The sequence below is a fragment of the Bufo gargarizans genome, chromosome 9 (assembly GCF_014858855.1).
Source record: "Bufo gargarizans isolate SCDJY-AF-19 chromosome 9, ASM1485885v1, whole genome shotgun sequence".
NCBI classification, from domain to species: domain Eukaryota; kingdom Metazoa; phylum Chordata; class Amphibia; order Anura; family Bufonidae; genus Bufo; species Bufo gargarizans.
The window spans coordinates 34,413,293-34,428,495 of record NC_058088.1 but is presented as its reverse complement, the minus strand read 5'-3'; the positions used below and the strand labels follow the sequence as shown (position 1 = coordinate 34,428,495).

General features: G+C 48.8%; 1 protein-coding gene across 1 annotated transcript in view; it reads left to right on the top strand.

Annotated features, from left to right (window-relative positions):
- Positions 1-15,203, top strand: part of LRCH2 (leucine rich repeats and calponin homology domain containing 2) — a 112,338-nt gene that overhangs the window by 39,490 nt on the left and 57,645 nt on the right. The window contains exons 6-9 of the mRNA XM_044268945.1: positions 5,931-6,064; positions 9,850-9,937; positions 12,626-12,734; positions 13,550-13,653. Coding sequence (XP_044124880.1) covers positions 5,931-6,064; positions 9,850-9,937; positions 12,626-12,734; positions 13,550-13,653 — 435 coding nt within the window. The remainder of the gene's footprint in view (positions 1-5,930; positions 6,065-9,849; positions 9,938-12,625; positions 12,735-13,549; positions 13,654-15,203) is intronic.

The following is a 15,203-nucleotide window of genomic DNA, read 5'->3' as shown; positions in this document are numbered from 1 at the left end:
GGTCCTAGAGTCGAGGGAGAAGATCTGCAGGAGCAGATAAGTATGAAGCTGCACTTCTGTGTTCTCCCTCTCTCCCTCTCCTAGGTGAATGGGGATCTAGGTGTCATTATTGTTCTGTCTGGGGCGCAAGGGTCATTGAGGCACTTAGCTGGGCAGGTGTCTCTGGGACGCTCCTTCTCGGGCGGCATATCATGTCTCTGAGCAGCGCCACTTTATCTCACAAGCAGCGCACTTCCCCCTCCGGTCTCCGCTTTTCTGGGCTTGCCATCCCCCTTGCTGGGGACGCCTTACTTTAGTTATTCCCCCACCACGCTGGGTGGCGCCGGGGCCATTTTATTTCCCTTCTTTAAACAGAGAGCGGAGCGCGTGCTCTTTTCGCGCTCCTATGACACGACCGGGGGGCGGAGCCTAGCTCGGTGCTCCGGTTCCTTCCTGCTTCTCAAACGAACGACTGCCCCTCCCCCCTCCCCCCTCTCTCTGGGTTTGTTGCTTGTGCTCTTGCCTGAACGGTAGGATTTTTCTCTCTACTGATTCCAGTCACTTTTTGTGAGGGACCATCATGCCTAAGTCCGGTAAGCACTCTTCTCAGACCCCAATAGGGTCCTGTATGGAGTGTCTGGTCCCACTTTGTCACTGGTGCCTGTGCCTCCTGCCCTGCCCCTGGACAGAATCGCCTTTCTCCAACTTCTCTTGCCCAAACCAGCCACCATGGTGGCTGATCTAGTAGCGGCTGTCCGTGACACCTTTAATCTCCAAGGGGATTCTCCTCCTTCCACTAGGGGGGAGTTTGCCCTTTTTCCGCCCAAAAAACCGGAGGCTGCTGCCTTTCCGGTCCATGAGGAATTTTCCGCTGTCATATCCAGAGCATGGAACCGTCCTAATCAGAAGTTTTCCGCCACAAAACGCATGGATACTCTCTTTCCTTTCCCGGCGGACAGCGTGGAGAAGTGGTCTTCTCCCCCTAAGGTGGATCCCCCGGTAGCCAGGTTGGCCAAGAACATGGCCCTCCCTGTCCTGGATGGCTCCTCTCTGCAGGATGCTGTGGACAGGCGCCTAGATTCTCTGGCCAAATCCATATTCTCACTGGCGGGCATGTCCTTGCGACCTTCCTTTGCCTCGGCATGGGTGGCCAGAGCTCTCTCAATGTGGCTGCAGCGCCATCACCAGGACCTGGCGGACCAAGGTGCGTCTGCGGACACACTGGATTTGGTTCTCCAGATGTCTCAGGCCTCCATGGACATTTTGCCCGCATTTCCGCCCTCTCGGTCATTCAACGCAGTGAGGTCTGGTTTAAGGTATGGGACGCTGACTCTTCTTCCAAGCGGTCCCTTGCGAACCTCCCCTTTGAGGGTTCCAGACTTTTTGGGGCTCAACTGGATGAGTTCATCTCTGCCACTACTAGTGGCAATCGCACCCACCTTCCCCAGCCTAGGGCTAAGCGCCCCTTTCGGGCGAGGACTTCCGGTTCTCGGTACCAGTCCTTTCGCCGCTTCTCTTCGAACAGGTCGTCGCCTGCTTCCTCTGCTGGAGGGCCCGCAAGAAGCCCTCCTTCAAACCCCAGCCTGCCAGGCGCCCGAGGACACAGTCGACCCGCCCTGCCGCTCCCAAGCAATCATCTGCATGAAGGGGCGCCCCCACCCCTCGTGGTGGGGGGCCGCCTGCTTTCTTATCAGCAGGTTTGGAGGGCTCATGTTCCGGACGCATGGGCTCTAGAGATTGTAACGTCTGGTTACAAGATAGAGTTCGCGTCCAGACCGCCGGAACCTTTTTTCCCCTATCGCATTCCGGGGGATCCGACCAGAGCCTCAGACCTCTTGCTGGCAGTTTCTTCCCTTCTGGACTGGGGGGTTGTTCCCCCCCACCCCCCCCCCATTCCCCCGGAGGAACAGGGCACAGGTTTTTATTCAAACCTGTTCGTGGTCCCAAAGAAAGAGGGGTTGATGCGTCCGATCCTGGACCTAAAACTGCTCAACAAATCTCTACAGGTGCGGAGGTTTCGAATGGAATCCCTCCACTTCGTTATTGTTTCTCTTCTTCCAGGGGAGTTCCTCGCGTCCGTGGACATCCAGGACGCTTATTTGCATGTTCCGATCGCAGAATCTCACCGATTCCTGCGTTTCACCATTGGGGGTCGTCACTATCAGTTTGTCGCCGTTCCTTTCGGGTTGGCAACCGCCCCTCGGGTCTTTACCAAGATTCTGGCATCGATCATGGCGCTTCTCCGTACCAGGGGCATTCCTTTGCTGCCCTATCTGGACGATATCCTGATAAAAGCCCCCTCGCTTCCGCAGGCCGAGGACAGTGTCCGGATCACTGATCAGACTCTGGAACAGTTCGGCTGGATAATAAATTTCCCAAAGTCCTCTCTCCTCCCATCCCAGAAGCTTTCCTTCCTGGGGATGATTTTGGACACCTCGTCCTCCAGAGTGTTCCTGCCTCTCTCCAAGTCCTCCCAGATCCAGGGGGCGGTGTCACATCTACTGCGCTCCCAGTTCCTCTCCATATGGGAATGCATGCGGGTCCTGGGTCTTATGGTGGCCTCTTTCCAGGCCATTCCGTATGCCCAGTTTCACACTCGCTTGTTGCAACAGGAGATCCTTTCCCTCTGGGACAGAACCCCTCGGGGTCTGGACGATCGCATCCGCTTGTCTCAGCGGGTTTGGGCAGCTCTCCCTTGGTGGCTATCCCCGATGAACCTGAGGTCGGGGAGATCCTTTCTCCCTTTCTCCTGGACGGTCGTCACCACCGATGCCAGTCTCCTGGGTTGGGGTGGCGTTCTCCAGTCTCGCACGGTTTAAGGGATTTGGTCAGCGGCAGAGTCTCGCCTTCCAATAAACGTTCTGGAACTGAGGGCGATTTTCCACTATTTCTCCCATTGGACCCCTCTCCTTGCGGGCCTCCCGGTGAGGATTCAATCGGACAATGCCACGGCCGTGGCCTACATCAACCATCAGGGCGGGACCCGCAGCCGGATGGTGATGCAGGAGGTGACGAGAATTCTGACGTGGGCGGAGTCGCACGTTCCGGTGTTGTCAGCAGTTTACATTCCGGGAGTGGACAACTGGACAGCGGACTTTCTAAGCCGCAACAAAGTGGATCCAGGCGAGTGGTCTCTGCATCCAGAAGTGTTCGAAGAAATCTGCCACAGATGGGGCCGTCCGGATGTGGACTTGATGGCGTCCACGCTCAATAACAAGCTCCCAGTATTCCTGGCTCGCACCCGGGATCCGAAGGCGTACGGGGTGGACGCGCTGGTGTCTCCGTGGCAGGACTTCAGTCTCCTCTATGTCTTCCCTCCGTTTCCTCTCCTACCGAAGGTTCTACGCAAGATCGAGGCGGAAGGAATCCAGACCGTTCTCATCGACCCAGAGTGGCCTTGCCGCGCGTGGTTTTCAGATGTGGCTCGGATGCTGGCGGACGCTCCATGGCCTCTTCCCGACAGACAGGACCTGCTGTCTCAGGGCCCGCTCTTCCACCAGAATTTACGGTCTCTTCGTTTAGCGGCGTGGCTGTTGAAACATCCTGAAGAAGAGGGGGTTCTCAGATTCAGTGATTTAGGACCATGATTAGTGCGAGGAAGTCTGCTTCCTCCCGGATTTACGATCGTACCTGGAAGGCCTTCCTGTCCTTTTGTGAGAGTTCGGGGTTCCCTTTCCCTTCGCTTTTCCATCCCGATGGTGCTGTCTTTTTTTCAGTCCGAGCTTGAGAAGGGACTGTCGCTGAGTTCCCTGAAAGGTCAGGTTTCGGCGCTGGCCGTCTTTTTTCAGAGGTCCCTTGCTCCTATGGGTCCTGTGAAGACCTTTCTTCAGGGGGTGGCACATTCGGTTCCCCCGTATGTTCCCCCTCTGCCTCCTTGGGATCTAGATTTGGTCCTGTGCGCTCTGCATTCGGCTCCCTTTGAGCCTTTGAGGGAGGTCTTTCTGACCTTTCTCACCTGGAAAGTGGTCTTCCTTGTGGCCATAACTTCCATCAGAATGGTGTCGGAGCTGGCCGCTCTTTCCTGCCAGGAGCCCTTTCTGGTTTTCCACCAGGATAAGGTTGTGCTTTGTCCGGTCCCCTCCTTTTTGCCCAAGGTGGTCTCTTCCTTCCACCTTAACGAGGATCTTGTCCTGCCTTCCTTTTGCCCTTCTCCGGCTAATCCCAAGGAACGCACTCTGCATTCCCTGGATGTCGTACGGGCCCTGAAGGTGTATCTTGCGGCTACTGCTTCCGTCTGCCGTTCAGATTCCCTCTTTGTGATTCCCGAGGGGCCTCGCAAGGGTCTGGCGGCCTCCAAAGTCACTGTGGCGCGATGGATCCGCTTGGCTATTTCCGTGGCTTATCGCGCTCGTGGTAGAGTTCCCCCCCCCCCCCCCCCCCCCCGGCTAGGATTACCGCTCACTCCACTAGGGCGGTGGGGGCTTCCTGGGCAAGACGCAATCGAGCCTCTGCATCTCAGCTGTGTAAGGCGGCCACCTGGTCGTCCTTACATACCTTTACGAAGTTTTATCAGTTGCATTCACTGGCTTCGGCTGATGCTGTCTTTGGCCGCAGGGTTTTGCAGGCTGTGGTTCCTGTTTGACCGTTGGACGTTCCTCCTGGCGGTGCTGATATTTTTTTTCCCACCCCATGGACTGCTTTAGGACGTCCCATGGTCTGTGTCTCCAATGGAAAAAAGTACGAGAAAAGGAGATTTTTTGTGAAACTCACCTGTAAAATCTTTTTCTCGTCTTTTCCATTGGGGGACACAGCTCCCACCCATTCTGCCGGTTGCAGGAGGGGTTTTCAATTCAGTTTCTGTTTGTGGTTGGACCTTATGGCTTGGCCGATGGTTTCCATAATGTTTTCTTGCTCCTTCTCCTACTGCTTGTGCATTGCCTGAGTTCCTCCTGGTGGAGTCGGGGGGTATAGCCCGAGGAGGAGGAACTCTTTTGTATTTGCATAGTGTCCCTCCTACTAATACCTCTAAGCTATACCCATGGTCTGTGTCCCCCAATGGAAAAGATGAGAAAAAGACTTTACAGGTGAGTTTCACAAAAAGTCTCCTTTTCTCCTTTTTAAGACCTAGGTTTTAGAGGAGGAAAAAAATAAAAAATAAATATAATGTTAATCACACCTCAGCTCAAAATGGAAGTGCTCATAAGTATTCGCCCTATAAGATGCACTACAATTTACCTCCCACTTTTGGGGGAAAAGATGTGTTTTATAGGGAGAAAAATACAGTATACAGGGAAGAACCACCTGAACCTGCAATATCCAGAGGATAGATCATAGTAACATAGTACATAAGGCCGAAAAAAGACATTTGTCCATCCAGTTCGGCCTGTCTTCCTGCAAGTTGATCCAGAGGAAGGCAAAAAAACCCTGTGAGGTACAAGCCAATTTTCCTCACTTTAGGGGAATAAAAATTCCTTCCCGACTCCAATCAGGCAATCAGAATAACTCCCTGGATCAACGACCCCTCTCTAGTAGCTATAGCCTGTAATATTATTACGCTCCAGAAATACATCCAGGCCCCTCTTGAATTCCTTTATTGTACTCACCATCACCACCTCCTCAGGCAGAGAGTTCCATAGTCTCACTGCTCTTACTGTAAAGAATCCTCTTCTATGTTTGTGTACAAACCTTCTTTCCTCCAGACGCAGAGGATGTCACAATCACAGTCCTGGTGATAAATAGATGATGGGAGAGATCTCTGTACTGACCCCTGATATATTTATACATATTAATTAGATCTCCTCTCAGTCGTATTTTTTTCTAAAGTGAATAACCCTAATTTTGATAATCTTTCAGGGTACTGTAGTTGCCCCATTCCAGTTATTACTTTAGTTGCCCTCCTCTGGACCCTCAACAGGTTAAAAGAACTGCAGACCCCTGTAACAGTGACCCTCTGGTATTTCAGAGAATTTAATAATCTGCTTCTGTTTTTTTTCTCTTTTGTACCGATACAGATTTGCCTAAAGGGGAAAGTTCACATATTTAAGTTTCTGAACATTCACGCCTGCTGCCGGACAGAGAAAAAGCCGGACTCTCTCGACTTGCCCTCACTAGTCAAAAGACTCCCTTCTCAGCCTTTCACTGACAGGTATTTTGTCATCACTCACACAAAAAGTTTTTTTTTCTGTGATGCTCAACTAAAACAAAATTACTTACCAAGGCAAATAACTTCCTAATAAAAAATGCAGCAGTTACTGCTGAATGTCCATACTGCACGCCACCAACATAACGTGGGAGAATGGCACTGGTTGCGGTGTGACTTTTTGCCACGTTGCAGTACAAAGTCAGACCTTTTGCAGGGTACCCTTGATGGTTTCATGCCGTGCATTTTGCTGGTCTGCATTCTGAGAGATGCAGTGTGTACATGAAGCCTCATTGGCATATCATGACTTGTTCACAGAATTGACTATTAGAAAAAAAATCACTTGTGAGTAGGGCTGCACGATATGGGAATTTTGTGTGCGATTGCGATTAGGGCCCTAAAAATTGCGATAATGGTATGCGATGCGATATTTTAAGCAAATTGTGCTAGAGGTCTATTTGCTTGGATTTTCAAGGCAAAAGCACACACAAATTACTGATAATGCAGAAATGTAGTTATGCTTTAACTCCAGAACTGAAATGCAGTGTTTTTCAAAATAAAACATCTTTTACTAAATTAAATAACATATTTGCATTACTTCAAAAGTACAAAATGCAAAACTTGCCATTTTCTTAATAGCACTGCACAGAACAACAGAGAAATAAAATAGAATAAATAGAATAAATAGAACATTTGTTCATTAAAATAACGACTTCCCTCCAGCCCCTCCTCCCTCCCCGCACAGTAACTGATGTATTGCCGGCTGCGCTGTGCAGCATAGCGGCCGGCGATACATCCGTGTCAGCCACGTGAAAAGTCAACCATTGCTTTTTGGGGGAAAAAGTTTGTCTTATAAAGCGAAAAATATGGTAATATAATTGCAGCATTTTTGGGTCGGCCAATTGGAGATTGCGATATGGTGATTTATTGCGATTGCTCTGGCGATATATTGTGCAGGCCTACTTGTGAGTGAAACTCCTTTTTTCCTTTTTTCTTTTTTTTTCTTTTTTTACTATGTGGTTTTCCATAGAAGTAGCAAAACCCTCAAGTATCAGAATGTTTTTGGTGTTGCTGCTCTGTGCCCCATCTGTTTTATGTGCAAGGCCTTAAGCACCTGTGAAAACATCACCTTGGATTTGAACCAGGAACCCCTATATCAGTGATGGCGAACCTTTTAGAGACCGAGTGCTCAAACTGCAACCCAAAACCCACTTATTTATCGCAAAGTACCCACACGGCAATTTACCCTGAATACTACAGTCCAATATAGTATATCTTCCATGTACTTTATCATTTAGCTATAATAGCCTGCCTACATTCAGTGCGCTGCCTGTGCTGTTCATAGTGCGCCCTGCGCTGATGAATGGCAGGAAAAGTCTAAGGCATATTGGTACACCATAGATTTTTCCAGGGTGTAGGTGCCCACAGAGAGGGCTCTGACTGCCGCCCCTGGCACCCGTGCCATAGGTTCGCCATCACTGCCCTATATTATGGACTGTGCTACATTAAGACCCCTTGCAGACGAGCATTTATCACGCTGCGAGTCAGCAGCGCAGCTCTCGGCCTGACCTCCTAGCACTGGGGGGGTCACATAGCATAAGGGTCCATTCACACATCCGTGTGTTTTTTTTTTTTTTTTTGCAGATCCGCAAAACACGGACAGCGGCAATGTGCGTTCCGCATTTTGCGGACCGCACATTGCCGGCACTAAGAGAATATGCCTATTGTCCGCTATTGTGGACAAGAATAGGACATGTTGTATTTTTTTTTTTTTTTTCAGGATCGGAATTGCGGACCCGGAAGTGCAGATCCGCAATTCCGGATCGGGGCCACACGTCTGGCGGCCCCATAGAAATGTATGGGTACGCAATTCCGTTCCGCAAAATGCGGAATGGAATTGCGGATGTGTGAATGAAGCCTTATATTATGATGCTGTGTAACCCTTACAGTTCTGGAATGTATTGGAGAACGCTGACCTAATGCTGCCTGTGTTATCCAATACATTCCAGAACTGTAAGGGTTACATAAGATCATAAATCAATATAATGCTATGTGACAGTGCTGAGAGGTCAGGCTGGCAGCTGTGCTGTGGACGCAGCGTGACACGCTCGTCTTCAAGGGGCCTAAAGGGCTTGTTCCAAGATTTAGGGTCTGACTACACCTAGACATAATATAATGTATTTGTGCGTTATGTTTACGCATTTCGAGCACTTTGGTAGTCACTAGTCATAATTTATCTCCTAATCTTCACCCCCCCCCCCCCCCCCAATTTGTCTTATAATGCTGTTAAAACTGACATCTTTTGTGTGTCCCAAATGCTCAGCCATGTGCCCAAACCCCCCCCAACTATCCTGTGTTTGAGTGTAAGGGTACTTTCACACTAGAGTTTTTCTTTTCCGGCGCTGAGTTCCGTCCCAGGGGCTCAATACCGGAAAAGAACTGATCAGTTTTATCCTAATGCATTCTGAATGGCGAGCATTCCGTTCAGGATGCATCAGTTCAGTTCCTCTTAAGTTTTTTAGCCGGAGAAAATAGCGCAGCATGCTGTATTTTTCTCTCCGGACAAAAATCCTGAACACTTTCCAAAATGCCGGATCCGGCATTAATTTCTGTTCAAATGTATGAAGGCTGGATCCGGTACTAAGTGTTCCGGAAAACCAGATCCGGTTTCCCAATCTGCGCATGCACAGACCTTTTAAAGATGTGAAAAAAAAATACCAGATTCGTTTTTCCGGATGATAACCAGAAAGATAGATCCGGTGTTGCAAAGCATTTGTCAGACGGATCCGCATCCGGATTAGTCTCACAAATGCATCCGTTTGCGTCCGGATTGCCGGATCCTCTGCCGCATGTGTGAAAGTACCCTAAGACATCGGGAGCAGCCGGAGCCTCTCCCTCTGCCCAGTCTGCAGTAGGACAGAAGGATTAAGCTTTGGCTAAATCCCACCGCCTCTGCAGGAGATGAAAATCGGCAGGAGATGAACCACTTTGCTTTCTGCAGAATTTTATTATATTTATATATATATATATTTTTTTTTTTTTTTTTTTTTTTTTTTTTTTTTTTTTTTTTTACTGGAGCATTCAGAAAAACATTGCATTGATTTCTAGGTTTGGTGTTCCTGTGAAATCCACATACAAGATCTCTCAGCAGTGTCTGAATGTAAAATAAATGGTGGTCAAAAGTAAGCTTTCAGGCTTAGGCTACTTTCACACTAGCGTTCGTCGGTCCGCTCGTGCGCTCCGTTTGAAGGGGCTCACGAGCGGACCCGAACGCCTCCGTCCAGCCCTGATGCAGTCTGAATGGAGCGGATCCGCTCAGACTGCATCAGTCTGGCGACGTTCAGCCTCCGCTCCGCTCGCCTCCGCACGGACAGGCGGACAGCTGAACGCTGCTTGCAGCGTTCGGGTGTCCGCCTGGCCGTGCGGAGGCGTGCGGATCCGTTCAGACTTACAATGTAAGTCAATGGGAACGGATCCGCTTGAAGATGTCACCATATGGCTCAATCTTCAAGCGGATCCGTCCCCCATTGACTTTACATTGAAAGTCTGAACGGATCCGCGCAGGCTACTTGCGCACTTGCGAAATTTTTTAAAGTTATTAATGCAGACGGATCCGTACTGAACGGAGCCTCCGTCTGCATTAATATGATCGGATCTGTTCAGAACGGATCCGATCAAGCGCAAGTGTGAAAGTAGCCTTACACAGATCATGTCCGTAAATTATCCAGACACGTACTTTTTTTGAAGGCTCTTTTATAGGGGTTTTTCATTTTATTTTACTTTTTGTCTAGTATTGAAGACTTCTACCCAAGTAAAAACCATGGACCTGACTCTGGAATTGGCAGCGACAATGGAGATAAGCGTCTGTCTACAACTGAAGTACGTTGTGCAGTTTAGCGACATGAATCCACAATCTGTGTCATGTGGTATCGGCCAATTTGTGAGATATTTTTATGAGAGTTTCCCGCTTTCCTTGTTTTCTATATACCTCCTGCAGTCCTCTAAAATAAAAGGAGTGACTGGTCAGGCATGCCTGCTGCCGCTCCATTCATTTCTATGGGAATTCAGGACATAGCAGAGCTCTGGAATTTCCTTAGAAATGAATGGAGCATCCGCGTGCATGCCCGACCGGACACTCTTGTCCCAGCGGTAGGATTCCCACCAATCGAATAGGGGATAATTTAATGTAACCGAAACGCCCCTTTAAGATGTACTTTTCCCTTTAATATTTTTCTGTCAGTGCGCAGCATATGTAACGTAACCTAGGGTTAGATGTGTGCCTCTCCACCGCCAGTCTTCATCTAAGTGACGTTTACATTTTTTATGGGTCACAGACTAAGTTGGGTTTGGGTGTATTTCCACCGCATACATCAGACCTATTCATAGGGCCCTATTCACCCATTGTATCCTTTGGTCGTCACCAGGCCGGTGTACTTTATTTGTATGGAATGGCGTTGTCTGCACCCCTCAAAAAATACTTCTGGGGCAAGGTTTGCCACTGTACGCCTATACAGCCGTATACACTTTGCTATGTAGTTTTCATAGATAATTAACAGGGCTGACTTGCAGCTTTTCTTTACTTTGCAGTTAGGCTACTTTCACACTAGCATTTTTGGGGATCAGTCATGGATCTGCAAAAAACGCTTCAGTTACAATAATACAACCGCATGCATCCGTCATGAACGGATCCAGTTATATTATGTCTTATAGAGCCAAGACGGATCCGTCATGAACACCATTGAAAGTCAATGGGGGACGGATCACTTTTCTATTGTGTCAGAGAAAACGGATACGCCCCCATTGACTTACATTGTGTGTCATGACGGATCCGTCTCGCTCCGCATCCCAGGACGGACGGATCCGTTTTCTATTGTGCTAGATTGTGTCAGAGAAAACGGATCCGTCCCCATTGACTTACATTGTGTGCCAGGGATGGATCCGTTTGGCTCAGTTTAGTCAAGCGGACACCAAAACGCTGCAAGCAGCCTCCAGAACGGAATGGTGACTGAACGGAGGCAAACTGATACATTCTGAGCGGATCCTTTTCCATTCAGAATGCATTAAGGGCAAAACTGATCAGTTTTTGGACCGCTTGTGAGAGCCCTGAACGGATTTCACAACCGGAAAGCCAAAATGCCAGTGTGAAAGTAGCCGGAGTCACCAGTCAGTGCAGGACATGTCCTGTAGTTTTTCTGATGGGCAGTGATACTAATTCTAAAGAAGGAAACAACCCAGACATCTGCTTACATATGTCTCCGCAGAAAAGTCTTCCTGAAGTGCAGTACTATTAAAGGGGCTGCTCCACCAACAGCACTTATCTGTTATCCTCTGCCCCTGTGTGAACCATCCTAGGGTAGGATGAGGGGTTTGCATCAATACAACCAAACCATGCTCATACACAAGAAGCAGGATATATGCCTGCTATACACCTCACAGAATCGGCCACGTGATAACTGTTATTAGTGCTCTTAAGCTCAATTTTGGAAAGTAGAAGAGATTTAAATACCATTTGTTCTGTCAGGGAATTGTAATTACGTATTCATGTTTACCCCAATGTACTGAGTAGTATCTCCCCTGTAGATTAATATGCATATAGTGACCTCTAGTGGTGGCTGGCTTAGAACTACATCCACTTTATGTATGTATCGACAGGCTCCGTTATTTCCGTCAGCCCCATAAAAGTGAATGGAGTGGTGGCCACTCTTGCGCTGTGCCCTTCACATGCATTTCAGTGGGGACGTCTGGAAACAGCGGAACACTCCTTGTCCTGCGGCCCGTACACCTAACCAGAAATCTACTACAGCTCATAGCTGCTGTAAATGTCTGCCTTCATTTACACCGGAAAACTGGCATAGATGAAGATATATTTATTGTGGCGTCTGTCCATGCCTTCTTCCCCGCCCTTGCCATGCTCCCTTTTAGAAAAGTGGCAAGTACAAAGAAAAAGGGGAGATTTTTCAGCGACGGTTTATCAGGCACGCAGGGAATTATAAATCCTCCCCCATATTGCGCATGTCCAGGCACCTCTCAATTCACTGTGTATAGGACTACAGAGAAATCCACGTGGCTGGCTCCTGTGGTCGCACACACACTACCTCACTCATTATACATTCATCTATAGGTTGACCTATACTGTGGATAGAGATAAAGGAGTCTTTTACTAACCAGAAATATGCCTATGTTAGGTGTATTTTTGGTGCAAATCTGCAACTTTTCCCTGCTAACGCCAGGTCTAAAACAGTGGGCTCGGAAGGGGACAGGATCGGCAGGTCCGCCTCATTGGCCATTTTCTACCCCTGGTTTAGGCATATAAAATTGGTGTAAATGTAGAGAGCTTTCTGTCTTGCGTTAACTTCAGCGGATCCACCACCGCTTGTAATGTAGAGGCCGTGGCTTTTACATAACTCCAGCGGATCCACCGTCGACTATAGGAGATATTAAGACTGGCGTCTAAAACATCGCTCTTAATAAATGACCCCCAAAGTGTTGCTTGTGAACCAACCCCTTTAGGTGTAAAATAAATGTTATGGAAATACCTGTGACCCTTAATTCTCTCTTGCCGTGCAGCCTTCTGACGACGATACAATCAGCCTTCACTCTCAGGTATCAGAAACAAGAGACCAGGCACTGAAAAATGACAATCATTTACTAGGGAGCAAACTGGACTCTCATAAAGGTAACCTTTTCATGGTGATGGATGTGGGTAGCCTTTCTGTAAGGGATATGTTCACACATTGCAGTGATACAGTGTACACAAAATGCATTTCTTAAGAACTGCTTCTATGGTACAATACATCATGAGAGCGAGTGTGTGTCGTCCCCCCCCCCCCCATGATTTTTTCCAGTTTTGTGACCACTCCTCTAAAAAAGTAATAGGAAGGGTGAGGTGCAGGGGGAGTACTGAAAAAAAAAATTTGCAAAGGGAAAGCACATTCTGTGGTTAAAAAAAAAATAAAAAATGCGAGATGTCTTTTTAAAATCCTTTTCACAATGATCAGTCATTAGTCTCCAGCAGCAATATTTGGCCAAAAGGCTCTATGTGAAACGTGTTTTTTTTTTTTTTTTTCAGATAAAATAACTAGAATAATCTTAATTCATTGCAGTCGAAGTATAATTTATGTTCTGTTTTTGGAAATGACACAAAGTGTATGTACTTTTATAAGGTTAACATTGTTTTTTCCAGTGCACTCCACCAGAAATGTAAACCAAAATGTGCACAGATGGGAATATTAGTGTGTTTTTTTTTTTTTATTTCTGAAATTCAGGGGTGTAAAACAAAAAAAGGGTTAAAGAATACCTATCATTTAGTAAAACGTCTGTCATGATGTTATGTTTGTAGGCCTGGGTACTGAAAACCCCTTTGCTCTGCAAAGTGCTTTGTTAGTGGAAACTGTTTTTCTCCTTTCTGGATGACATGTTTGTCTCTGTTTTTTCTCTCTCTCTCTACATATTTTCTTGTAACGGTTCTTCATTCATTTCTTAACCATGCAGGTCACGATCAGGAGATCTATGACTATGACCCCAGTGCTGAGGATACTGCTCTGTCTGACCATAGCGATGTTCAGCTTACCGGCCCCTTTGTTTCTTATATTAAGGTAATTTTAGTACAAGTGTAATTAACTGTTTCTCGCCCATTCCATTGGGGGACACAGACCATGGGTATAGCTTAGGCCCCCACTAGGAGGAGACACTATGCAAATAAGAAAAAACAGCTCCTCCTCAACTGGCTATACCACCATGCTCCAACAGGAGGACCTCAGTTTTAGCTTCGTGTCGGTTAAGGAGGTGACACTCCTGCAGGGTTGTCCTTGTATTCTTTTTTTTTTCTTCTTCTCCTGTTTTTTTTTTTTTTTTTTCCTCTCAATTAAGGACGCAGGGTCGCACGGTGCGTCCCTGGTCTCTCAGTGGAGCGAGCGCCAGGGTCGAATGGACGTCCCCGGCTACCTCCCCTCCCCCCCCCAGAAGATGAGTGGAACCGGGGTCGACCTGCAGCTCCGGTGGCCTACCAGATCCAGGGTCACCTAGTCCTGCCCTCTATCCAGATCACTGCCACTCCTTGTGCCAGATGACTGAAGAGGTGACCCTGCTGGTCCCGAACAGAGGGTGAAGACTGCAGGACTCAGATAAGTACAACGGCTCTCCTGCAATCTCCCCCTCCCCCCCCCGTACTAGCTGTGTGACACGGGGAGTGCATGCTTCTTTGGGGCTTGCCTGTGGATCAGGGTGGGCCTGCTGGGTTGAGGGGAGGAGGGATTCCTTGTTGGTGCTGTGGCTAGTTGCAGCGCCTTTTCCCGTTTTCGCAGAGTTTATTTTATTTAATTTTAATTTTTTTAACCCCTTCATCCCTGGCTGTGGATGCCATATTCGGAGCCGGGGGTCTGCCTTTTTCATATTTCCCACGAGCGCGCGATTTTCGTGCGATCTGTGACGCGACTGGGCGGCGCAGCATATCACGTCTGCTCCGGCGCTTCCGCTTTGCCTCAGCGCTTCTCCACTCCTGGCTGCTCCTCACAGATCACGGTAGGACTGTAGCGTTCTGCAAAGCTTTTGGAAACCCTGACTCCGGGATTGTCGCCATCATGCCTAGACCTGGAGCTCCCCAAAAATCTAAAGCGGCAACTCTGGTCCCACTGGGATCCTGTAAGGTATGCTGCCTGCCACTGTCTGTTTCAGGATCCTGTGACTCTTGCCTTGCCTCGCCTCAGGACAGGATCATCCTCATCCTCCTCCTCCTCCACCAATCCAGCCCAGTCCCTCCACCGCCCCTTCGAAGCCCGCGGAGCCCTCCTGGGCCTCTGCCATATCTAGGGCGGCCGCAGACTTGGCCCAAGTCTCGCGCGCGGCCATGGCCTTTATGCAACGCATGGCGGCCTCTGATCCTGTGGTTAGCACCGCTCCACCTCCCGGTGCCCCCCACAGAGGACGCTCGACCGTTAAGAAGCAGGGTACGCAGCAGCATCCCTCCTCGGATGACTCTGCTTCCCCCCCCCCCCCCTCACCTGAAGGAGTGTTCAGTCTCTCCCCCTCGCAGGGTCTACAGGTCTGAAGGGGAAAGGTCCGGCTCGGACGAGGACACGGAGCTGGAACCCTCGCCTAAGCTCTTCACCATGGTGGCAGACTTGGTCACGGTGGTCCGTGACACCTT